This window comes from Mauremys reevesii, linkage group 2 (assembly GCF_016161935.1).
Source record: "Mauremys reevesii isolate NIE-2019 linkage group 2, ASM1616193v1, whole genome shotgun sequence".
NCBI lineage: Eukaryota > Metazoa > Chordata > Testudines > Geoemydidae > Mauremys > Mauremys reevesii.
In genome coordinates, this window is record NC_052624.1 from 10,259,357 (window position 1) to 10,286,502 (window position 27,146).

Genomic DNA, 27,146 nt, shown 5'->3' on the forward strand with positions numbered 1-27,146 from the left:
ATTAATCCACTGATAACACCAATGGATAAAGAGCTCTAGTCATGCAAATGCAGAATGGTTCAGAATGATGAACTGGGATGTTTTCAGCAAGTAACAAATTGCTTTTTTGCACAATTTTAGGACGTGATCCTTCCTGTACAGCATCCCCAGTGCAGACAAGAGAAACTTGGCACGCACACTGAACAGATTCAGGCTTGATCCTGCAATCATGCACTCATCCCACAAATCTACCTTCACTAGAATGACTTCTAGTATTCCAAACAGAAGCAAGTAACAGCTGCCAGTTTTACATTGAAAAGCAGATATCACATAAATGTTTTCTTATTTCCTCCCAAAGTTAAGAACAGGGGGTTAAAATTTCACTGGTCTGACTTTCAGGGTGTGATAATACTAATCGTGGATATTTGAACTGATGGTTGAAAAAAGATCTCTGTATTTGCCAGTAATGTTACAGAAAATACCTTAAGAATTTTTTTAAAATAACTTATAAAATATTGGGGTTACTTTCGTATCCTTCCTCCCCTGGCTTTGGAGCTGGAGGAATGTAAAAACAGTTCTGTCCTAAAATACTTTTATTCTGTAACGTGGCATATATAGAATACACAGGCCAGATCCTCAGCTGGTGTAAATCAGAGTAGATTTATTGACTTCAACAGAGCTACGCTCATTTACACCAACTGAGGCAATGGTTGCATTGTGCTGTGTGATCCAGCCAATAATGTTAGGATAACCCACATACCATAATTCGCTTTGCCACCCATCCCAAACTCATGATAGTAAAACGAATTACTTAGATTCCGAGTTCCGGGCATCGGTTCAGCTCACTAATTCACACCATTCTCTGCTCACTAGGAACTTGATTAATCAACTTCTCTCCTGAACCAGAACTCCAGCACAGGCAGCTGGTTACAGTTCCTTCATCCTCAGGGCAGATGCTAGCCCTGAGCCTACCTAGAACTATCTAGTGGTGGATCTAATTTTCAGCACTGATGTAGGATCCCTATGGAGCCCATGAGTCCTCCCCACCCACTCCTACCCCCAACACACTCCCTATGTAGTGGGGAAAAGGGACAGATATATAGAACAGTTACAATCAACAGGCAATGTGTTTACATGGAGAATTCTCAGCTGGAAATCTGCAGCCAGAGTATAGCTTCTTCATGCCACCAGAGTGGCACAGAGGGACCGTAACAGAGTAGGGAATCTGGCCCTATATAGGAACATGTTGAGAAACCAAACCCACTGTAATACAGCTCCTCACTGACCGCTAAGACTCTCTCAGTATCTGTCTTCCTGTATCTACACAATTCCATTACGCTTAGTACACTGTGCATGCAGAACAAAAGCAAGTGCCCAAGGTATTACTGAAAAGGTCAATGCTCGTCTTGTCCTCATGAATCATTAGCATAGACATCGGTGTTTCCTCCCCTTTCCTTAGCCCTTTTGCTTTTACATGCTCATTCAATCAGAGATAATAAATAACATCTGCACTAATGCACGGCCCTCTCCTTGCCCTGGTGTAATCCTTTCTAACAAAAAAACTAGCTAATCATACATTTTGGTTTGGAGTAATTGTGCACCTTCCTTGATAAAAACCACCCCAAAATGCCTCTGTTATTCATTGCCGGGGCCCCTTCATGTGCAGAAATCGTCTCAAAAGAGACTGTAAAATAACATTGTGGCTTTCACACATTATTATTAATCATTTGTATTGCAGTAGCACCTAGGAGCCTCCCCTCCTGCGCTAGGACTCCATTGTAGTAGGGGCAGTATGAACTCAGAAAAAAAAGACAGTCCCCCTCCCAAAGAGCTTACTGCACAGGACTCTTCATCCAAGGGGGCCGATTTACAAGTAAAATCTAGGGTTGGCCTGGGCTTGTATTTGCTGTCAGTTATTATTAGGATGAAGGGCTAATGAATTACAAAGCACGTTTACCGAGGAATGCACTCCAGGGCTGGGGATCACATGGCCGGCAATCAGACGGTCACCAAAAGCTTCAGTGGTGTGAGATGATTGCCAACAATGGATATAAACTGAATATCCAGCCAGACCATCTTCAGGGCCTTGCTAGAGATTGATGTGGGTGGTTCTGATTCTGCAAGGAGCCTATGTCCCTTTGGGACTTGCCATGATGATGGCAATTGCAATCAGGAATTTAAGTCTTTCTGGCTCACGCACCACCACCTGCACTAAGAGATTCTGCACTAGGGACTTGGTTAACAGTTCTGTTGGTTAATAATAATCTACCTCCCGAGAGAGTATAGGGCTTCATCTGTTTGAAAGCACTATGTAAGTGTTGTTAGGTCACAGCCAGGTTGTAGGCGGCCAGACCTAGGCATCAGAGCCAGAGTCTGCAGTGGCAAGACAGGCGTCAAGAGGTAGCTGGGTCAGGATACAGGAGGTCAGAAGCAGGAGACAAACTGGAGATCATGAACCACAAGTCAGAAACCAGAGTCAGGGCCATGAGACACACTGGAGGTCAGGAACCTCAAGTCAGATGCCAGGCTGGGATGCCAGGAAGTCAAACCAGAGCCAGAAGCACATACTCCAGTGCAGAGTGAAGCCCAGTTATTTGGACTGCATCCTGCTCCTGCTGCTGGTTTAAGTAGGGCCAGCTGGCCAATCAGCTGTTCTGGGACCCTGCCAATTGGATTTCAGGGGCAGACCCTCACAGTGGGGCTGGGCTTCATGGCTCCTAGGGTGGCAGGTGGAGGGTTGGAGTGTGGCTGCTCCTATGAACCATCTGGACCCAAGCTCAAGACCTTGGGGTCATGACATAGTATAATACACTCTGTAATACAGAATAGCCTTTTTCATACCTGTATTTTCAAGTTAGATGGTGGTTTCAGGCTCTTAGCCACTGAAATACAACGTCTTTTGTTTCCTTTGCTGGCTCAATTAAATTAAACTCGGCAAATGTCCAAAGGACAATAACACTTAGATTTATTTTGGAGGTGGAGAGGGAGGGAATCAAATGAGAGAGTCCATGTTATCCACTAGAGTGCTACTGAACGTGCCAGCAGCACGTACCTGCTGTGCTGATGAGGGTAAGAAGAAACTTCCTCTGTGGGAAGGTTATTCCATAATTCTCCATTCAGGAGGTTATTGCATCTTCCTCTGAAGCATCTGGCGCTGGCCACTGTTGGAGACAGGCTACTGGACTAGATGGGCCACTGGTCTGATCTGGATTGGGAATTCCTACATTCCTATGGAACACACCTAGTGCATCCATGTGGAATATATCAGCATGGAGGCTGATCATACTAAATATATGCAAGTAGGATGTTCCTCTCGTATCCAGAGTGTACCAGCATGCCCAGGCATTCCACTTGTTTGTAATGGCCTCTTGCTAGAACAATGGCAACACCGCAGGTGCCATGGAAGACGAGCGACAAAAGGGTTAGTGAAATCAAGAGGGATGATCATCTTGTGGTTAGGGAATAGGACTCATGAGATCTGGGTTTAGTCCCATTTACTGCCAGAGACATTCTGTGCGATCTTGGGCAAGTCACATCATTTCTCTATGCCTCAATTCTCCAGCTGTAAAACGGGGATAATAATATTACATGTCTTGTCTATTTAGATTGTAGGCGATTTGACATGGGAGTGGTCTTACAATCCATCACAAAATGGGGCTCTGACAGTGAGTGGGGCCACTAGGTATTAATGCAATATGCAGGAACATAGGATTTCCCACATTGGCTCAGATCTATGATCCATCTAGCCCACCATCCTGTCTCCAGTAGTGGTCAGCATCACATGCTTCAGAGGAAGGTGCAGTAAAAACTCCAGGTGGCAATTATGGGATAATCTGTCCATATGGAATGTTTCTTCCTAACCCAAGTGTCTAGACCTTGGCTTATGCTGAAGCATGTGAGTTTATACCCTTTCCACTACGAATAGTAAGAGTGGATCTGCCAAGTCTGGCATCATGTAGCACCTAGTTTTACCCCAAGTCTCTTGCCCCATGCTTCTGAACCTGGTATTAGATTGTCAATGGATGTTCTGCCCTGCTGTGGAGAGAAATCCAACACCACCAAAGCACTTCTGAAGAGCTAATAGCCAGGAGAACAACTCCGGCCACGTTATTCCCGTACACAGCTGCAACAAGGAGGGAGGCGCATGCACAATGAAATAACTTCTCCCCAGTGCTGGCAAGGGCAATAAAAACAGCTCACTCAAAGGCTTTGAAAGAATGGGAGATTGATGAGGCATTTCAGGAAAAAAAACGAGAGCAAACTCTCCCTCTCCAGCACAACACAGCAGTCCGGCTCCATCTTCCCATCCAGACGGGCTCCTTTTCAAAGCGCACATCTGTGAAACTCACTCACCCACTGCATTTATAGCTCAGTGGTTTGAGGATTGGCTTGTTAAACCCAGGGTTGTGAGTTCAATCCTTGAGGAAGCCACTTAGGGAACTGGGGTAAAAATCTGTCTGGGGATTGGTCTTGCTTTGAGCAGGGGGTTGGACTAGATGACTTTCTGAGGTCCCTTCCAATCCTAATATTCTATGATTTGGGAAAGTGCAACCTAATCAACTCTCTCTCCCCTCCCCCACACCTTTCATTTTACTCGATCATGTTCAAACGACAACAGGGCTCTGGCTTGCATGATTCTCCCGCGGGGGGAAGATTGCTGCACGTGTATAGCCCAGTAAAGAGCTGTTGACAATACCTGATGGGGCTGGAAATGTGCAGCTGTCCCTTTAAATATTTCACCAGGAGGTGGGGGTGGGATGGAAAGCATGCCACATGCTAAAAGAGTTTACTGGGGCAGCCAGAATTAAAGAGTGATTTTACAGTGAGACATAAAACCAGAGCCCTGACCACTTCCTATTCCATTCAGCTTCTTAGGCCGTGCCTGTCACTATGGTGCCCGGATGCAGCCCAGAAGTGCATTAAAGCATCTGTCATGCGTGTCTCTTTTTTGTGGTCATGAAAGATCCCAGGGCACGTCGGATAAGGAAGGAATATAAGCCCCGGTGTGTTCTCCAAATATGACGGCTACTAAAATACACCCTGCAGTTTCAAAAGGCTAGAGTATTCCTGGTCAGTCCCTGTGCTAAACTGTTGTGGAGTGTTGCTCTGCACGGTTGTATACCTGCTGGGCTCAGGGTTGTTTGTGATGTGATCACTCGGTCCCCAATGTACACCTCTGAGAGGCTGTGAGGAGGCAGTATGACCTAGAGGATAAAGCACTAGACTGGAGGCCTGGGTTTTACTCTCAGCTCTTCCATGGGCCTGCTGGGTGGCCTTGGTCAAGTTACTGCCCTGTGCCTCAGTTTCCCCAGCTGTAAAATGGGGATAATGATATGGCCTTTCTTTGTGAAGTGCTTTGAGATCTACTGATGAAAAACACTCTGTAAGAGCTAGGTATTACTATATAACAGTCATAAAACCCTCTGAGATCTTGGTATGAAGGACACTGCAGAAGTGCAGGTATCATGACTGTTGTACTACAGGCAGAGTGTAGACCCCTGCCTGGAATGGCAGGTCCAGGGAGACAGGGCATTGCCCTACAAAGATGGAATCCAGTGCACTGTGGGCCCAGAACAGACCAGCATTATGGACATGGTAGACCAAGGAACTGTATTTCAGAAACTGTAATTACTAAACCAAGGGATCAAACCAGTAAAGTGCTGAGCATCATCAGCCCCTATTGAAATCACCTCCTCAGGGATCCGTACTGGAACTCGTGCTCACATGAGTGTTTCCATTGTAGTTACGTGAGTAAAGGATGCAGGGTTTGGCCCTTAGACTTTAAAATGTCTTGCCGCCGGACTCATGGGCCAGACTCTGTCCTGTGCTCCAGCCCATTTGTTCCAACTCTGGCAGCAAAAAGGGGCCAGATGCTAACTGCACCCGGCCTGCAGAGTATTCCCCTAGTAAGGGGAACATTTCAGTTGCTGTACAGACAATCTAGGCAACTCCCACGCCATCCCCACTAACTCCCGGGTGATGGGGATGGGACAGAGAATGCTGGGAGCAGGAGAGGGTTTGGCCAGAGTGCAGATGTGCATTGCCAGTTCTCAGCTAGTGTACTGCAGGGATGATGGGGTGGGATCACTGGACTGTAGCCGGTTGCCAGCTATCATAGCTTAGAGCAGCCTAGAAGCTGCTCTAATCTGCTCTAGGACTGAGGCTGGAACATGGCAGAAAATCAGGGCGATATCAGTGTAGGAGAGCATCTGGTCTCATTGCTGAGCATGGCCACCCTTCCTTCTCTCCTGTCTCCTCCCCTTCAGTCTCCTACATCGTTTTTCCCTGTAACATTTTCTCTCCCTCCACGGCCCACTAAAGGAGGATTCTGGCCCTAGCTCAAAATCTGTGTATGCATCTCCTTTTATTCAGGCGTTGCACATAGGAATCCAGGACTGCAGAGATGAGGGGGCGGGGTCAGTATTTCGCCTTATTTTCTTTCTTATGAAAGCCCCTGAAAGACTGAAAACCCTTTAGAGGAAGCAGTGATCATGGAGGGGCTGTAAAATAAACATGAAAAGCTCCATTGTTTCCCAAGCACTTACAGACACCACAAAGCAGCAGAGGGAAGAAAAACACAACCCAGCGGAGAACAAAACAACAGCAAACACAACCCAGAGGAGGGGGAAAATCTGCTGTGCCAAGGCACGAATGCGTCCACAGGCTGGCTGCTTGGTAGGATATTGTTAGCATTAATCTGAAGGCTCCATGGCTACAGCTGCAGCGTGAGCATTGTGCACATATTGCAGCTCGCTGCGGGGAGCCCTAAGGACCGGCTGGGGAGCCAACTCCTCTGCAAATCTGGAAGCAGGAGCCAAACACAGTGGGAGGCAAAGTGAGGGAGGACTGAGCTAATATGAGCAGTCTGGAGCATGCAGAAAGAGCCCCCATTGACTTCTATGGGATTAATTTATTTGGGGGAAGGATTTAAAGCATGAGGATGAGTTGGAAGGAACAGCTCCACAGAGCTCCCCATTATTTATTTGCATCACGGCAGCCCCAGTCATGGACCAGAACCCCACTGCGCCAGGTGCTGTATAAACACAGAATAAAGGTTTAATGAAATAAACTGCCCCTGTGCCCACTAACTCAGCCCCTGCCCCAAGGACCTTACACTCAGCCCCTCCAGGAAAAGAGATTTCCTTCGATAGAGGATTATTCGTGAAGTAGTTTTTGTTCCATGGCTTTGTTTGGATGGGAAATCAAAGGCTATATCTAGGTTTCTACCCCTCGCCTCCCTCTCTGTTTATTTACCAGTCAGAACGCATTTCTTCCTTCTCCCATCTGCCTCTGACAAGCACATAGGTGTTTTCTATGCTGCTCGGTTTTCCAAAGGAAACAAGCTAACAGTCCATTTCTCTAGCAGCTGTCACTTTTAATAAGCCTTATTTTTTTAGCCCACTAATGAGAGCGCAGCACATTCTCCCAGATGAAGAACAGGTTGGCTGAGGTGGGTGGAAGGAAAAGGAACCAATCAAAGACGAAAACGCACTACAAATGCCCCCGGCCGCCTCCACCTGCAGGCAGGTATCCCAAAGCGGGGAGTTTCAGAGCAGGGAGAACTGAAATGGGCCCGTCTTTTATATGAGGCTCTTGATAACTATGAGCGAAAGGCCAGGTTTGGTGATGCTGAATATTGCTTTACCCCAAGGGTCAGCAACCTTTCAGAAGTGGGGTGCCGAGTCTTCATTTATTCACTCTAATATAAGGTTTCGCGTGCCGGTAAGACATTTTAACGTTTTTAGAAGATCTCTTTCTATAAGTCTATAATATATAACTAAACTATTGTTGTCTGTAAAGTAAATAAGGTTTTTAAAATGTTTAAGAAGCTTCATTTAAAATGAAATTAAAATGCAGAGTCCCCCGGACGGGTGGCCAGGACCCGGGCAGTGTGAGTGCCACTGAAAATCAGCTCATGTGCCGCCTTCGGCCTTATTGATTGCAGTAGGAATCGTTGTGGAATAAGGGAGTATTCAATACGAATAAATGTGGCAGAGTCTGGTCTGAAATATGTACCACACAGGGCTGGATGAATCAGATAGGTCTAGATTATGGCTTTATAATCTGCCCCAAGTATGGGCTAGCAGGCAGCAGAGCAGGGAATAAACCCATTAACACTGCAAAGGAAGGTGTTGTGATGTTGCAGTCTATATGATTTTATAAAAATTTGATGAGTGAATATAATGTAACTGGAATATGCTTCATGCAAAAGGTCTCTTGTAAGGTATCATTAAAAAGCTTATTGTCTACTGAGTGTGGTCATCCTATTTGTATAAATGTATCACTCTTGTATCTGAAACTAGAAATATGAAATATAACTCTGAGGGACTATTGTAATTATGCAAAGTGTGGGCCATTAATGGGGGTTTGGAATCTTGATGGCTCCCATCAACAGGACAATTGACTGGGGCTCTGTTTGCAGGCAAACCTTCCTCTGAGTCAGGCTGGGAGGAATGAAGGCTTGGGATCATACAGTGACATGTGATCATGTCACATGAACTGGAATCCATCTTTAACCTGGTGCTTTTCTAGTGAGGGGCGGCAGAAACCCAGAGGGACAAAGGATTCCCGCCTTATGCAAACAATATATAAAGGGGTGGAACAGAACAGAGAGAGGAGCCATCATGAAGACTCCCCTGACTACTACCTGAGCTGGAACAAGAGCTGTACCAGGGGAAAGAATTGTGCCCAGGCCTGGAAGGTGTCCAGTCTGAGGAAAAAACTTACTGAAGCATCAGTTTGATTAGACATAGATTTGCACATTTTATTTTATTTTGCTTGGTGACTTTCTTTGTTCTGTCTGTTACTACTTGGAACCACTTAAATCCTTAAATACATTTCTGTATTTAACAAAATCATTTTTAACTTATTAATTAACTCAGAGTATGTATTAATACCTGGGGGAGCAAACAGCCGTGCATATCTCTCTATCAGTGTTATAGAGGGAGAACAATATATGAGTTTACCCAGCATAAGCTTTATACAGAGTAAAACGGATTTATTTGGGTTTAGACCCCATTGGGAGTTGGGCATCTGGGAGTTAAAGACAAGCACACTTCTGTTAGCTGCTTTCAGGTAAACCTGAAGTTTTGGGGCAAGTAATTCAGACCCTGGGTCTTTGTTGGAGCAGACGGGAGTGTCTGGCTCAGCAAGACAGAGTGTTGGAGTCCCGAGCTGTCAGGGAAAACAGGAGCAGAGGTTGTCTTGTCACATCAGTTGGCAGCTCCCAGGGGGGTTTCTATGATCCAACCCGTCACAGGTATGTCTGCAGGGAGGGTAGGCAAACCTCCCCCCCCCAGCATTAATCGAGCTGGCACAGGTAACCGTGGTGGGCTAGCTACCCAAGAACAAGCCTGCTGGGGATTCTGCGTATGTACTCAGGTTTCTAGCCACCACCAGGGTCCATGCCCACCACGCCTTCGGTGCTATTGTTACCTGCACCAGCTAGATTAGAAGCGAGCGCAGATATGCCGAACATGAGACAATCCTGGCATCATTTGCAGTGGAGTGGTACCCGAAGGTCAGGCCTACATGCGGAACTGAGGGTGTGAGGCCAGGCTTGTGTAGATGTACCCACAGTAGCTCTCCTCGAGTGAGCACACTAAAAATAGCCGTGTAGCCGGGGCCACAGGGGTGGTGGCTCAGGCTAGTCACCCAGGGGGTCCAGGCAGGTATGGACTCAGGTGGCTACACTGCTATTTGTAGAGCACCAGCTTGAGCCAGGCTACCATAATTGTGACCCCGAGAGTCACAATTCCTCCCCTGGCTCCCAAATGGGGCAGATGGAAGGTGGCAAAGTAAGTTACACACACACACAGTTCGTGAAGGAGCTTACTCCACACTGGGTGCCAGTGGCCACTCCCACTCACTGCCTTCCTCCTCCCACTGGAACTCAGGTTGTTCGGGTGAGTCGCTCCAGATCTTCCCATGCCCCCTAACTGGAGTCACAAACTGAGCAAGGTCAACCAGGGGACAACAAGAGATTTCATTCTCCCCAGCGCTGCTGAGGACGAGCTGGGGGGATCTCGCCTGTGGTGATTTCCATGAAAGACGCTTAAGGAAGGAGAAAGCGGGGAGCTGGGCCCCGTTGCCAAGGCAGTGCTTGTAGGGCAGAGAGAGAGGTCCATGCAGGCAGGGGTTGCTTCCCTCCCATGTCAGGGATGGATTCGCCAGACGCAGAGTCCAGGAGAAGCAGAGTTTGTGGCATTGGCTTCAGTTGTAACTCTGCCTGGGGGCACGGCCTGATACACTGGTCTGTACATTCAAGGATCTGAGAGTCAGGATCCAGGAACCAGGGGCAACTGGGTGAAATTCTCTGGCCTGTGCTGGTCAGGAGGTGAGACCAGCTGATCCAATGGCCCCGAAACTCTCTGAATTCCTGAATCCAAACAACAGCCAATTGGCTCATCATTAATAAAAGGTAACAAGAGTCACAATCAGCTGCTGCTATAGCTCTGCAGGGGAGCAAAAGATTCTCCCCCTTGCCCACATTAATGATTCAGAGGCTCATCTGCCACCGAAGGGGCCGCCCTCAGAAACAACTGGAGAAGCCTGTGGGTAAAAGGAAAGGCCTGACCTGTGCACTCTCCCTGGTTCCATCAAACCATTGGATTCATTCGCGAGGCGCTGGACAGCAGGGTCCAGCCGCTGCTGCGTGAGCCAGTTTGCAAGCCTCTAGTGTGGTTACTTCGCATTGTGCTCCTGGCAGATTTCTGCCCACAAAGCCATCTGAACGGCCCATGGGAGGAGCACCCCCACTTTAGGGCATGCTCCGGTGGCACTGAGTCGACGTAGAGGCTCCCGCATCCTCCCCCTTGCTTCCAGGATGGAAAATATGGCCAGGCAGAGGCGGCACAATCAGGATTTCACCATGTTCCCCAGTTTGGCTAATTTTGTGCTGCCTTTACACCCCTCCACCCCAAATTCCACCACCAGGAGTTTGGCCGGAGCACTCGAATTGATGCCTGGCTTCCAGTAATGCTCCACTGGTGACTTGCTTTACAACTTCAGATGAGTCATGTAGGGCCTGACTTTCAGAGGTGCTGAGCTTCCACAGCTCCCACTGAAGTCAGTGAGAAGGAGACAGTGCTCAGCACCTCTGCATTGCAGGCTCTGCATCTCTCTGGGCCTCAGTTTTTCTGTCTGTGGCTCTGAGGTAGTGGGATGATTCTGTCTATCCATCTGGCACTCATCACGGTAGCATATGATTAATGTCTGTAACGCACTTTTGAGGTCCTTTGATCAGGTGTTCCACTGATGCAAATTATTACTGAAATGAAGACAGGAACATAGGAACTGCCATTCCAGAAAACACCTATGCTCCCATATACAATTTCCAACAGTGGCTGATGTCAGATACTCCAAATGAAGGTGTAAAACCCCATAGAGCCTGATTCAGTCAATGCCTATTGAAAAGTCTTTCCAGTGACTTCTATGGGCTCTGGATCAGTCCCATAAATATACCTCATTGCGTCATACTGTACTATGGAAGGAAGTATATTCCTGACCTTCGCTGGTCATCAGCATTTGCCCTGAAGCATGACAGTTAATTGCTCTTCTAATGTTTATCCTAGCTAATTTAACTTTAATTGCTAAATCATACTCTAGTAAGCCTTTGGCATCAATATTCTGTGTGTCACATGGCAGATCACACATGTAAGAAGAGGGAAACTCTGGAAGGCATTTGTTCAACATACATATCCATCCCAGACTGGAACTCACCTGGGGAAGACTCATTCAGTGGATTGACAGCACTTGCTCTCTTGATTTTCTCCAGACAGGCCTCCTGCTCCTTTCTGATGATGCAGTCTGAGTGCGTCGCTGCGACCTGAAAGGCAGAAAGCAGAACAATTACAAATACACCAGTCTATCCTGAATTCATGGGAAAACCAGTAAATCTTGTGATCCTTCTCTTGGGGGGAAAACAGCCCTGGAAGGTGAAATAAATACCCTGTAAACTCACTGCCCGGTGCAGAAGACCTAAAGCTAAACAACAGGATTACAATGGAGATTAATTATTGCAAGGAATATCATTGGTTTTATATTTCCTGCTATCCACTTCTAATACACTGCTTTTATGGAGTCTGAAGCCATAGGGGAAGGATCATCTAGTGGTTAAATCATTCAATGGGGACTCAGAAGCCCTAGGATCAGTTCCTAGTATTACCATTTACTCTTGTGTAACCTTGGGCATGTCACTGAATCTACCTCTTTCTTCTAGTTTTCAGCCAGGTAAATACTTTTGTAAGCAGAGTCAGGATGAGCTCTACCCTGACATCTGGTGGTGAATTATGGCAAGTGTGGAAAAGAACTTAGGGGGCTGATCTTGTTTGCATAGGCACACCCACTCCACCTAGCATGAGCCCACGGCAGCCCAAAATGGTCACTTTGACAGCTGTGGGATTCCCAAGTTCTCGGTTATTGAGGTAGGAGGAATAAAGTGTTGCTACCCTGATTATGTGAATGAAGGACTATGAGACTGTTTTATGACAGAGGGTCTCACCATCAACTAAGTATCACTCGCTAGACAAGGGGCATGGGTTCCAAAACCCAGTGAATTGGGAAAGGTTGGGGATAGATGTGTGTACCTGATGGTATGGGTGCCTTTTGAAGGCCTAGCACACCAATAGCACCTCCTCCTCTCTCCACTGTTGAATAGCAGAGCTAATTTTGATTCCACTAGGAGTCTTGTTAGAGGCTGCTGAGCTGAATTCACTTTGGGCTAATGGTGCACCAGCACTGGGGCTCCCCTACCACAAGCTGAAATCACTAAGAGCTGAAGCCACTAAAAGAGCTAAAATTACTGAGCTGAGATCACTGAGTGCTGTGTTAACTAGTGGAGGAGCCTGAAGATATATTGCTAAGCGGCTGGCAGAGCAGAGCAGTTTGCAGGACAGTTGGAGCAGAGCGGAGCAGTTTGTGGGGACAGCGGGAGTGGTTCATGGGATGGCTGGTAGAGTGGAGCAGCTTGTGGGACGGTTGGAGCGGCCCATGGAACAGCGAGTGGAGCAGTTTGTGGGGGTGTCTGGAGCAGCTCACGGGATGGATGGAGGAACGGAGCGGCTGGTGGAACAGAGCCATTCGTGGTGAAGGCTACAGCAGAACTTCACGGAGAGGCGAGGCAGTCAGCCTCGGCCCACGTAAGGTGCCCCTTAACACCCTGTGTTCCTCCCCCATTCCACCCAGGCTGGGGGGGGCGTTAATACTCTGCAGATAAACTTTTGAACTCTGGGGCGGCACTGACCAGGGACAGAGACTTTTGGGTTGTTGGACTTTGGGGTGATTGGACATAAGACCCTAAGGGGAAAAGGACATTGCCAAAATGTACTTGGTGGGTGTTTTGCTCATGGTTTGTGGTATTTCCCCACCGTGATGCCGCATTGTTTCCCTCCTTTATTAAAAGGATTTTGCTACACTCAGTGCTTGCGAGAGGGGAAGTATTGCCTCCTAGAGGCGCCCGGGGGGGTGGTGGTATGTAATTGTCCCAGGTCACTGGGTGGGGGCTCGAGCCGGTTTTGCATTGTGTTATTGAAACGGAACCCCTGGATACTGAACCCGGCCCTTGTTGCTGCCAACTCAGAGGGGCAGAAGGGTTACACTTTTGTGGCTCTGCAGCCCATGTTTCCTCCTTTCCTCTCTTCTCCCATGGCTACAAGATGGTTTTACAGCCAAAATGAAATGCAATCCCAGCTAAACTGAGCTGTGTTGATCAAATCTCTCCTGGTACTAGCCACTGTCTTTATATCTCTACAGGAGTCCAGGGTAGGACACACTGCAAAGGAAGAGAGAAAAGGAAGACACCAGGGGTTTGTATATGCAGGGCAGTAATGCAGAGTACAGGGGTGTGATTTCTAAAGGGCATTAATGTGTTGGACATTAATTGGTCCTTTTAGAGGGCTTTCCCTTCACCCCCTCCTCTGGTTCTTGTCACGCAGACAGCAAGCAGAAGACCAGAAGTCCGAAGTGCAGGCAATGCCATGTTTATTGGGGTTAGTTCCCGGCAAGCATGTCCATAGCTTTACACGCCAACAGAGTCCGTTTCCCAGTGTTCCTTTCCCAGTTCTGACACCGCAGAGCCTTGCCTGTTTCCCCCGTTCCCAGTTCTGATACCGCAGCGCCTTGCCTGTGTCCCGATTCCCCCTTCTTAGCAGGCCCAAATATACCTGCCGAGCACGCGCACAGTCCCAAGCCTTTTGTACCCCAATGGGAGGGGTGAGCAATGAGGTTGTGGTACGGTCAGGGACAGGCATTTCTTTGGTCTTTTAGTGTTTTATACCTTCCTCCGCTCCCATCCCTCTTTGCTCCTCCCGCCTGGTTGCTTGACCATGCCTTGAGATGGGGTTGAGGCAGCCTTAAAGTGTGCTCATCTATATTACACTCCCACCATGCCCTGTAACACTTTAACTGCTCTATCCCTTATCTCTTCCCATTGTACTCACAAACCATCTGGCCAGGCAGAAGCAACACACACAGTGTCTTTGTTCTTTGTTCACACATCTTACTAAGGATATAAGAGTATCAAAGGTCAACCCCAAAATTCTATCCCAGGCTGACAAACAGGCTTGTATGCTAACAGGTCCATGTAGACCCTGCTGGTATGAACTAAAAGTTCCCTAGTAGGTTTTAACAGTGCTACGGGACCGAGAGGTGACTTGCCAAGGTCACTCAGCACACCAGGGCCAAAGCTGAGCAGAGAACTCAGGTCTCTTTTTCTTTTACCCATGTAAAAGAAGCAGGGAGAGATAAAAAAGCATCTTTTTAAAAGTGGACATCAAATCCTAGTGAGGTAAATAGAAAGGAGCATAAACACTGCCAAATTAAGTGTAAAAATGTAATAAGAAAAGCCAAAAAGGAGTCTGAAGAACGGCTAGCCAAAAACTCCAAAGGTAATAACAAAATGTTTTTTAAGTACATCAGAAGCGGAAGCTTGCTAAACAACCAGTGGGGGCCCTGGACGACCGAGATACAAAAGGAGCCCTTAAAGACGATAAAGTCATTGCGGAGAAACTAAAGGAATTCTTTGCTTCAGTCTTCACGGCTGAGGATGTTAGGGAGATTCCCAAACCTGAGCCATCCTTTGTAGGTGGCAAATCTGAGGAATTGTCACAGATTGAAGTGTCACTAGAGGAGGTTTTGGAATTAATTGATAAACTTAACAGTAACAAGTCACCGGGACCAGATGGCATTCACCCAAGGGTTCTGAAAGAACTCAAATGTGAAATTGCGGAACTATTAACTATGGTTTGTAACCTGTCCTTTATTAGGCTTCTGTACCCAATGACTGGAAGATAGATAATGGAACGCCAATATTTAAAAAGGGCTCTAGAGGAGATCCCGGCAATTACAGACCAATAAGCCTAACATCAGTACTGGGCAAATTAGTTGAAACAATAGTAAAGAATAAAATTGTCAGACACATAGAAGAATATAAATTGTTGGGCAAAAGTCAACATGGTTTATGTAAAGGGAAATCATGTCTTACTAAGCTATTAGAGTTCTTTGAAGGGGTCAACAAGCATGTGGACAAGGGGGATCCAGTGGACATAGTGTACTTAGATTTCCAGAAAGCCTTTGACAAGGTCCCTCATCAAAGGCTCTTATGTAAATTAAGTTGTCATGGGATAAGAGGGAAGATCCTTTCATGGATTGAGAACTGGTTAAAAAACAGGGAACAAAGTGTAGGAATAAATGGTAAATTTTCAGAATGGAGAGGGGTCAGTCCTCGGACCAATCCTATTCAACTTATTCATAAATGATCTGGAGAAAGGGGTAAACAGTGAGGTGGCAAGATTTTCAGATGACACTAAACTGCTCAAGATAATTAAGACAAAAGCAGACTGTGAAGAACTTTAAAAAGATCTCACAAAACTAAGTGACTGGGCAACAAAATGGCAAATGAAATTTAATGTGGATAAATGTAAAGTAATGCACGTTGGAAAAAATAATCCCAACTATACATACAATATGATGAGGGCTAATTTAGCTACAACTAATCAGGAAAAGATCTTTGAGTCATTGTGGATAGTTCTCTGAAGACGGCAAGGCAGTGTGAAGCAGCAGTCAAAAAAGGAAACAGGTTGTTCGGAATCATACAAAAAGGAATAGAGAATAAGATGGAGAATATCGTATTGCCCTTATATAAATCGATGGTATGCCCACATCTTGAATACTGCGTACAGATGTAGTGTCCTCATCTCAAAAAAATATATACTGGCACTAGAAAAGGTTCAGAGAAGGGCAACTAAAATGATTAGGGGTTTGGAACGGGTCCCATACGAGGAGAGATTAAAGAGGTTAGGACTTTTCAGCTTGGAAAAGAGGAGACTAAGGGGGGATATGATAGAGGTATATAAAATCATGAGTGGTGTGGAGAAAGTGAATAAGAAAAAGTTATTTACTTGTTCCCATAATATAAGGACTAAGGGCCACCAAATGAACTTAATGGGCAACAGGTTTAAAACAAATAAAAGGAAGTTCTTCTTCACACAGCACACAGTCAACCTGTGGAACTCCTTGCCTGAGGAGGTTGTGAAGGCCAGGACTATAACAGGTCTTAAAAGAGAACTAGATAAATTCATGGAGGTTAAGTTCATTAATGGCTATTAGCCAGGATGGGTAAGGAATGGTGTCCCTAGTCTCTGTTTGTAAGAGGGTGGAGATGGATGGCAGGAGAGAGATCACTTGATCATTACCTGTTAGGTTCACTCCCTCTGGGGCACCTGGCATTGGCCACTGTCGGTAGACAGGATACTGGGCTGGATGGACTTTTGGTCTGACCCAGTATGGCCGTTCTTATGTTCTTATGTCTGAGCCCCAGTGCAGTGCGCTATCCCCTAGGACACACTGCCTTTCTAAGGAACACAGCCTTCACTTTAAGAAAATTAAACAGTGTTTGGGATGCACTTCAAAAGAGGTGTCAGTGTTTAAATGAGAATTATACTGAGATGGGCTATATCATCTAATCCTGTTTCCAGGCTGAGAATTTCCGGGCAGGTCCCTGGAAATCACAGATTAAGCCCAACATGCATGACACTTCTCAGCTCACTATATGCCACTCATGCATAGGGATGCTATGTCCCTAGCCTCCCAAGTATGACCAAGCAGCACCACAAAATGTACATGGTAACGGAAGCATGAGTTTCCCAGGTGTAACTTTGGTCTTTTTAAAGGTGCAACAAACCTTATGAATTCTCTGAGTGTTCCATGAGAGGGCTGGGCACTTCAGGGCAGAAGGTTTGGGGAAAATCCAGGGTGGAGAGTGTGTTGGGGTCACCCTGCAAGTAGTAACCACAGTTGATGGAGACCCTGGTGGGGCTCCTGTGTTGTTGGCAGGCTGCTGGGGTCAGAACGCTGAACCAGGGCTGCAGAGCTCTGAACCAGATGCTCAGGGAACTGTTTTTGTCCACTGGCTGTTGGTGTCCAATCTGTGAGCATTTAAGGCACGTAGGGCTACAGGCAGTGACACACCCCTGCACTGCTGTGGGCCGAACCCCCAAAATGTGACACGAGGGTCACAACCGTCTCTGATCTCATCTCTTTTGCCTTGAGGTTATTTGCTGCTCCCAGACAGACTGGTTGCCGTTTCCCTGAAAACACCAGTGATACCTGCAGTTCTGGCACACACTGATGGATACCACAAAACCTAGAAGCCAGGCAAGCAGCACGAGAAAGACAAATGAATTTTTAGAACCAAAACCCAGGAGTCCCAGAGAACCAAGCAACTGGGACTCCTGAAGCGTCTAGGAAGGCAGGCAAATTTTTGTTTAGTATGCAATGAACTAAAAATCAATCAAGCAAAAGGAGTATGAAACCTGAACTTGTGATGTTGAAGACAAATAAATGTAGACTGATGGCTTTAAAAATAGATGCTGGCTATTTAACTTTGAAGAAACAAGATAAAAGACATATGTTACTACTATAGCAAGGTGGCCCAGTGGATAGTGTATGGAATCCTGACTCTGGGGATCTGGGCTCTAGCCCCAGTTCTACTAGTTGCATGCTGGGCAACCTTTGGCAAGTCACTTTGTCTCTACTTCTCAGTTTCCCTATCTAATAGATAGTCATATTGACTTTCCTTCATAAAGCACGATGAGAGATATAGGAATGATTAAAAGCCCCTTAGAGACATGGAACACATTCATGCTATTTTTGAGCCTTCATTTGTAAAGATAAGTGATAAGTTCTGGGTACTCCTCTGTCTTTCTATAGTGCCTAGCGCAGGAAGCCCTGCTCTTCATAGGTCCCTAGGCATTACAAATTAAATCATCAGCATTGCTAAGTTGCATCAAAGAAGCAAACGTAAGGCGAGCTGGTGCCACAAGGATATGGCCCGTAGTCAGGGGCAGGACATTGCTGAGCTGCCCAAAAGGAGCCTGGTGAAGGAACTGTGGCTCAGGGAGTAACAATCCCCTCACTAAACCCCTTTGCTCAAGGGAGCTGATGCTTTGTTGCAGGCTTATTCCAGGAGCAAATTATGACACCTCCTCTCCTGCTGCTCTGGGTTAGCTGCATTGGCCAATGCTCTGGCGGGGATGGTGCCATGGCTTCTGCACATCAACCCTCCCCCACTCTGGAGGGTGTAATAGTGGAAATGGAGTAGCAGATACCCATCATTGTTTACTTCTGCACACTGGGGCCCCAAGGTCGAGCTAGCCCCTGCACAGGTGTAAGGAGGGTGCCCCATAGCCTGTGAGATGTCCATGGACCAATCTAGCTAAGGGATCAGGTGGAGACTGGTAGCAAAAGATATCCTATCCCACTCGTCAGGGTGGTACACTGAAGAGCTCTAGAAATTAAAATGACCCAGTGCCATATTTGTAGCCATTGATCAACACTTATTTTAGAAAAAAAGATGAATGGAAAGCAATAATAATAATTTTGCAGATCACAAGTGGAAATCAAAAAAGCTCTTCGTAGCGTATGAATGGATTTCAGAAGTCTCAGGTTGCTCCCACTGAAGACCAGGTTCAGAGACAAAAAACAATGAGGATTTTCCCCCAAAGTGTAGAATTCATGGCTAGAAATTCTGGTATAAAATGGACATTCTATGGGTCAATCCTGCAAACACTTAAGAATTTTATTCACATGAGTAAATTGAATGTGACTACCCGAGTAAGTAAAAGTTACTCATGTGCTTAAGAGTTTGCAGGATCAGGCCTTAAATTTGTAAAACCAAAGTCCCGATGTAACAGGAATTGGTACAATACCCTTGGTACGTTCATTGCAACAAAGAAATGATTTAAAAACAGTTATACAATAGCATTAGCTTCCTTTCCCCTTTGGTCTCTGTATTTCCTATTTATAAGGACCTGAGTCAAAGCTCACTGAATCGAACGGGAGTCTTTCCACCTACTTCAATAGTATTTAGATCAGGCAGTGAGGAAGAGAGAGACAGAGACTGTGTATATGAACACAGTTGAGCCCTTTGGAAACAAAGTCATCTACATCAACAAACTATAAAGATGAAATGGAGTCTGATTCATCTCTGGTGCAACTCTATCATCTTCAGTGATTTTACACTAGGGATGAGTTTAATCCATTGGGTTTATTTTATCGGTGACGTCATACTGAATTACATTTTTTTACTACCTCTATTCTGATTCTCATTTTTTAAAAAGCCAACTCACCAAAACGATGAATACGCATGAGGGAATTACGGAAAGGAAGCTTCTTTGCAATGGAAACAATGTTATTAGCTTTCATTCCCATTTCTAACAAGCAAAATTGGCCCAGCCAAGGCCTGGAGTTGTCGATCATTTCTCAGCCTACTTGTGGGGATGCTCGGGAATTATCTCTGATTAGATAGATTTTCTTGGTGCTGATTTACGCCATTACTGCTTCCTACAACATTGGCCTGACAACTCAATACATTGTTTGCTCCATAAAGGCCACACGTCGTCACTTGATTGTGCTTTTGTCAGTTGGCCGAAATGGAGACCAAACTACTGTAATTTCAAAACACTTCAGACAAAGTTAAAGAGGAAAGTCGTTAGAAAGCTATTCAAAGCGAGTCACAAGAACACAGTCGATGGAATATTTTTTGACACTCGGTTTAAAAGAAATTGCACCTAAAATGACAGAGCCAGCTGGCAAGACAGATCATTGATCCCTTTCAATACGTTAATGTGTATGTAAGATGTGGTTACCTTCTGGAGCTGAATGACTCCCTGGGAGATGCATGTCTATCTGCACACTAGAAAACAGCCGCAGTATAATCACGCATAATTCACTTAATGGATGCCTTCTGAAGCAGTAACTCTGGATAAAGAGGTGAATTATGCAATCAGCAGTACCTTCTATTTCTTGAGTTTGGCATATGCAGCCTTTCATTTTCTGGAGAAGACCAATTATCAAATCTGTCTGTGAGCGTGAGTGACATGAGGCAGGTATTCTCAGTGCCATCTCTGGGGTACATAGGAATTGCCATTCCAAATTAGACCCAGGGTACATCTTTGGGGGTTCCCTGGCTGCAATAGCAGTCAATACCAGCTGCTTTAGAGGAAGGTTCTTGAATCCCTGTCTTTGATGACTATGCAATTACACCTCTACCTTGATATAATGCTCTCCTTGGGAACCAAAAAATCTTATCGCGATATAGGTGAAACCGTGTTATATTGAACTTGCTTTGATCCACCGGAATGCGCAACCCCACCCCCCAGAGCACTGCTTTATATCCAAATTCGTGTTATATCAGGTGGCGTTATATCAATGTAGCGGTGTACTTGCTATCCGGGGATGTGTCTTACTAACCTCAGCTCTTCGAGGTTGTGATGTATGCCCTAAAACACGAGGCCATCTGTTCAACTCTCTCATTTTTAATCTTATTCCATATTACTGTGGACCTCATTATCCATTTCAATATCTAGCCCTTCCTAAATCCAGCTATACACATTCTGCTGTGACCCTCACCGCTACTCTGGTCCTTTATGCCAGGTAAAAAACTACTAACCTCCTGATTTGGGCTGTGGGGGTGGGGAGAGATTCCTCCAGCACAGGCACTGTAGAGACAACTGCAGGTTGCTTTCGAACGAGCCCTTGCTAACCTTGTTGTAGGTAGCACCCTGGAACATGTGGGGGGTTGGACCATGGATCTGTGAAGAACCTGGATGGTGTTGCCACCAGTAGGGCAGTCCAGGGAGGCTGCTGTAATCTCATCAGGCCACCAAGGCTGTTTAAATTAACTCAGCGGCTGCTCCAGCCCTCAGGGAAGCCTGGGATCAGGGGGTGCAGGAAGGTGGTTTAAAACCCCCTTAGCTCCTTCTCCCCACGGTCTGCACATTCTGTGCTAGTGCCTCTGGAGGTCTGTCTGTACTGGAATTATGGGGTGTGATTACAGCTCATGGAAACATACCCACAGTAGCTTTCATCTAGCTAGCACTGGTGCTGGAACAGTGATGCTGCGGCAGCATCACTGGGGATCCCCTTTCAGATTCCCAAGTGGCCAGTTTGCTGCCTGTGTAGCCCCTGAACTCTGGCAGAGCTCACAACCAGGGCCACTGAGTGGCTGAATGCAGGAACCATGCCAAAATAACCTTGAAGGATATTAGCATTCAAAAGCAGAGCAAATCCACCCGTGTGCAAAACCTAATTCTCCAGACGTACATTTGGAAATAACGTGACTCTTGAGACTTTCGACTTGTGGCTTTGCTCAACTGTTCATTTGTTTGCAAAGCAAAGTACTGTTCTTACCCATTATATATGTGACCATTTACACTTAATTAAACTTAAATAAAACCCAATGGAAATATTTCAGGCAGGAAATGCCCTTTGTTTAGAATCTCAGCAAGAACTCACCATTCAATGGGGTCATGACTAGCTCTCAAGCTTGCCAGGATACTGTACCCCTATCAGGAGTCTGATTTGTCTTCTGTACCCCCAAGTTTCACCTCACTTGAAAACTACTTGTTTACAAAATCAGACATAAAAAATACAAAAGCATCACAGCGCACTAGTACTGAAAAATTGCTGACTTTCTCACTTTGATGGTATAATTATAAAATAAATCAACAGGCATATAAATATTGTATTTGCATTTCAGTGTATAGAACAGGATAAACAAGTCATTGTATGGAATTTTAGTTTGTACTGACTTCGCCAAGGTTTTTATGTAGCCTGTTGTAAAACTAGGCAAATCTCTAGATGAGCTGATGTACCCCCTGGAAGACCACTGGGTACCCCCAGGGGTACGTGTACCCCTGGTTGAGAACCACTGATCTGAGTCACAATTAACAGAGCTGAGCAACAACTACCACTAGATGAGCCTGTAGAAACCTATCCAGGGAGAAAGCTTTAATTAAATTAAATTAAAGCTATTTGCCCTCAACTTTACCAGATATCCTCACCCGGTTCTGACCCAGTGTCCTGCTAATGCTCTTATGTTCTCCCAAGGGGCTTCAACATATAGGAGAATACATCGAATTGCAATTAGAAAGAAGGGTGCTTAAGGATAGGGTCATAGCATTCGCTATAATGGTGACCATTCATAATGGCAGAACTTTTTAATGCTACCATTGTAAAATTCATGTGGGTTCATTTCAGAGCCAGGAGACACTGGTTCCCATGTTGTGTCCAAGTGGGAAAAGGCTAATCTCTTAATGAATCCATTATTCGGAGGACTGAGGCCAGTAATCTGCAAACCAGCCTTCTCAATAAATCTCTCTCCATAGATTTGCCTCTGTCCCACCGCGCATACTTGGGGTGAGAGGAACAAACCTATTCAGAAGCTAGTGGAGGAGGAGGGTGAATGGTGTGTCAGAATAACACCACAATAAAACTGACCAGCTTGGAGACTAACAGAGGGAAAAGTAGAGGGTGAAGATCTGGAAAAGCTTCCCAATGATGAACAGTTAGAATGCAGAATAATAATAATGCCCCGAGGAAAGGGAGGCCCCCACCTCTGGAGATGTTTAATATTGGGCTGGAAAAAATACATGGGGATGGAGCCCTTGTTTCTCTACTCTGTTCAAGTACTGCTTGTTTGGAGCACACAGCAGGGGGTACAGTTGCCCCAGTGCCCAGACCGGGTGCCAGTTAGAGCTGTCCTGTGCAGCCATAACTTAGGGTGGTGGAGAACAGGGCATAGTTATGCCTCCTCATGCTCACTCCCTAACCCAACCGTCTACCCTCTACACATCCCTTCTTCCCCTTAAACCAGGGGAGGAGAAGAGGCGTGGCTGGTTGAGCTGCCTACATCAGCTTTCTGCTGGCAGTGATTTCCTCTGTGCAGATGGGAATTCTCTCCTGGCCTCCCCTGGCTAGTTTTTGGGCTGTTTCCATGACACAATGTAGCCTTAGCTGACTGATGAGTCTAAATATACCAAAGCGGCTAGTTATTTTAGCTGCTTGTCTTGAGATGCCTTAAAGTGGCCTATTTTTCAGTGGGTTGGATGCTTAGTATTTTCAGAAAGTCAGCCCCCTTCAAGGTTGCTCAGGTGGGGCCAAAAATGCTCACTAGCACAGCTCGTCAGGAGTTATCTTTTCAAGTCACTTTAACGTTGAATTGCATTTTCCTGTGGTGGCCGATTGCCTTATGTGAGATGAAGTTCGGGGTCCCACATTTCCCCATTCTCCTATGGGCTGGGCTCCCTGGCCAAGATTCCATTTTCTATGATGTAACATAGTCTATGCTCTGGCATGGTGCACCATGGGAGTCACCTGGTTGTTTGTGCAAACTACACAGGTTACAGTTCCCGTGAAGCACCCATATGGAAATGCAGTTTAATGTGGAACTGACTCAACACAAAGTTGAATCACAGAATCATAGAATATCAGGGTTGGAAGAGACCTCAGGAGGTCATCTAGTCCAACCCGCTGCTCAAAGCAGGACCAATCCCCAACTAAATCATCCCATAAAATGCCACGTTCAGTGATGCACAATTGTCTCAGTTACAACATGAGAGTTAACGGGTAAATTCCCAAGAACCAAGGCCCAGGTTTCACTTTATGAATCCCATCATGCACACAGGCAGATACTCTCTTGTACAATGACATCTGCTCAGTTAGACCAGTGACGGTCTTACCCACTTGAGAAGGATTCATGATAAATCCTATTTCTCCCATGTTATGCTCTCCTGCTGTTTTAAGTTTCAGTGAAAACAAAATGGAAGATACAGCTAAGCGTTAAGCCTGCCATTGAGACTGGGAGGTCTGAATACAGAATATAGTGACATGGGGCTTTCCCCAAGGAGAACAGAGAGGGCAACTGGCACTGTTTGCCAAGAAGATGTCTGATTGACTGCAATGTACAGACATTTCGGCCTGATGATCTTCTGCCTATTTATACAAGAGACACATTTTTAGTGTCAGAGGGGAAAGTGCCCCAACACCCCAAGTATGCAAAGCCATTAATCTACACTAACCATAGGAGACTTGGGCCAAAATTGTCAACCTGGCTTCTTAAATTTAGGCTGTTCAAACTGCAGTTGCTTAGCATCTTTGAAAAAATCAGGCCACATTTATTTAGAAAGATAAATATAGATTCAAGAGCCTAGCTTTAGCTCCCCAGGTTTGAAAATTTTGGTCTGGCTTCCTATAAATGTCACTGGTGACATTATATCTTCACAGATGCTCAGCTTCTGATATCTGCTGCAATCCACGAGCCCTGCAGTCCTGCTGCATTACAAATCCCCGCAGGACAAGCCAAGTTTTGTCTCTATATTTAACCTTGGCAGTCGCTGCATTAGCACCATGCAGCATGCTCTGTCTGAATGATCTTTCTTTTCATGCCAACCAGGCATTGATACAGAGCACTTCCTCTTGGAGGCTGCAGTAACTGATGAACGAACCTAAGAAAGTTTGGAGCTCAGGTTCAGCTAAAGTCCCCAAAGCATGGATGCTTGCCAAGAACCTGAATTATCCAAAACATCTGAGATGCCACCCCCCCTCCAACTCCCTATTCGTATCCCTTCCTTACGAATGACTTTGTAGCATGGCGTTGGACTAGATGATCTCCTGAGGTCTCTTCCAACCCAAATCTTCCATGAATCTATGATTCTATGACCTGGTTCACCTCTGCTCATGTTGCCTTCTTGGTTATGGGGACAATAGTCGGCTACCACACTTTTCTGTCCCTCCCCCCGCATTCCAGGGGATGAAGATGTGTAAAGCACTTCTCCTCCCTCTGGGTAGTTTCTAAGGAGAAGTCTGGGATCTCTTTCATTCCTCCAGACAACAGCATTGTTTCTAGGGGGAGATCCAGGACCTTTATCCTCCCTGCAACTTTTATGTGACAACAACATTTAGAAGGTGAGGGTCACAGTCATCCATCCTCATTTCTCTCTGGGCTGCAGCTTAGTTATATGGCAAGGAGATGCAGAATGGCAGGGAGAGGGAAGGGATGGAAGGGAGTATGTATTTTAATCTACTTGGTTCACCCATTCCTTATGCCAGCTGTGCAACCTGTCCCCACCTTACCTGTCATCTCTCGTTCCCTATTGAGATGACGTCTCATTCCTCCAATCAGCCCAGTATGCCGACTTCCATAGCACACTTGTTAAATGTTGCACCTTGGTGCTTTCTCCCATGCTGCCCTTCACGCTTGGGAGGGACTCACTGAAAACATCTACAAAGCCACGCATAGGTGATGGAACCAAGGGTCCTGGGTGCTGCCGCCTCCCCACCCCCAGCTCGAAATGGTTTCCATTATATACAGAGTTTACCGTTTGGTTCAATGACTCTTGTGCTCCCACTGCACAAATTGTTCCAGCACCCCTGAAGCCAGCTCATTGGCCATTTTTGGCCCCTCCTTAAAAATCTCCTCTTCTATGAAGCCTACAAATTTACTAATCTCCTGCCGTGGGTAATCTCCTGCCATGCTGTCATCCTGACTAATATTGTCTCATTGTTTGCCTGTACTCCCCTGCCTGCCTAGGACCATCTGCTGTCTCTTCTCTTATACTTAGATTGTAAGCCCTTTGGAGCGGGGACAGTCTTTTCCTTCCCTGTGCAGCGCCTAACACTATAGGGTCCAGGTCCGTGCTTGGGGCTCTTAGGGGCGACAATAATAAATTAACAATAATGCACATTCAGCCACCTGAATTCTGGATGCCAAATAAGTTGTGGAGATAAATAAGGTGGATCCCTCTGTGACCAGAGGGATAATATTGCAGCTAAAGAAAGAATGTAAAACATGGGTGGGGATGTACGATATTTTATATTAATCCTCATGGGCTGGTCCTGGGTGATGTTAATACATTTTTTACTGTCTTCTATCAGATTTTCAAGGTTATTGTATTTAAATTATACACAGTAAGCTTTTACCAGTGCAATTTTATAGGTATATAAAAAAAACCCAAAACAAGCAGGGTATAAAAGTAAACACTGTACAAAAAATAAGGAATGAAGCAATAATACTGAAGATAGAGATTTCTTTACATTAATCGTTATTCATTGTGATCCCTATAACTCATCACCGTGGTATCAAATATACAGATCCAGATTGTCTCTGGTTCTAGCCAGGGTAGGAGGAGCATTCATGCACCTTGGACAAGGATCAGTCCTCAGTGGAAATTGGTCTTAAGGTATTGGTTTTATCTGCATATTAATAGCTTCATCATACAGGGACTGAGGGAGCAGGCAGTAGGCTGCAGCTGCAGCAAAAAAACAACATAAACTAATCAATGGTCAGTGGTTGGTAAACAACAGGGCAGGTCTACACTAGAAGCGCTACATCTGGTGAAGATGCCGATAGGAGAGAGCTCTCCCGACATCACAATTCCTCCACCTCGGCAAGAGGCAGAAGCTATGTCGGCCAGAGAGCGTCTTCCACTGACATAATGCCAGTGTGGACAGCGTTTAGGTCACTGTCATTTGTTCTGCTCAAGAGGGTGTCTTTTCACACCCCTGAGCAATGTAAGTTAGATCAACTTAAGCAGTAGTGTAGACCTGCCCATAGCAACATGGATGTTATCAGGAGAGACATTATTGGCCTCAATGTAGACATTTTATTCACAAAAACATCCCAAAGGAATCTTCTAGGCAGCTGCAGGAGAAACTGGATGAACAGAACAAGCGTGCTGACGTGCACTGAGAAGGGAAAGGGTAGGTAAACACAAAGATGAGGTCAGATTTTTTTAGCCTTCAGGACGATGTTAGAAAACTTCTGGGATGGCTGTTTCTTCATGATGTGCTGCAATATGTTAGATCAGGGATCGGCAACCTTTGGCACTCGG

General features: G+C 45.9%; 1 protein-coding gene across 4 annotated transcripts in view; it reads right to left on the reverse strand.

Moving 5' to 3' along the window:
* Positions 1-27,146, reverse strand: part of ADCYAP1R1 (ADCYAP receptor type I) — a 182,216-nt gene that overhangs the window by 99,088 nt on the left and 55,982 nt on the right. For all 4 annotated transcript variants that reach the window (XM_039527537.1, XM_039527536.1, XM_039527535.1 and 1 more), the window contains exon 3: positions 11,701-11,806. In XM_039527537.1, coding sequence (XP_039383471.1) covers positions 11,701-11,806 — 106 coding nt within the window. The remainder of the gene's footprint in view (positions 1-11,700; positions 11,807-27,146) is intronic.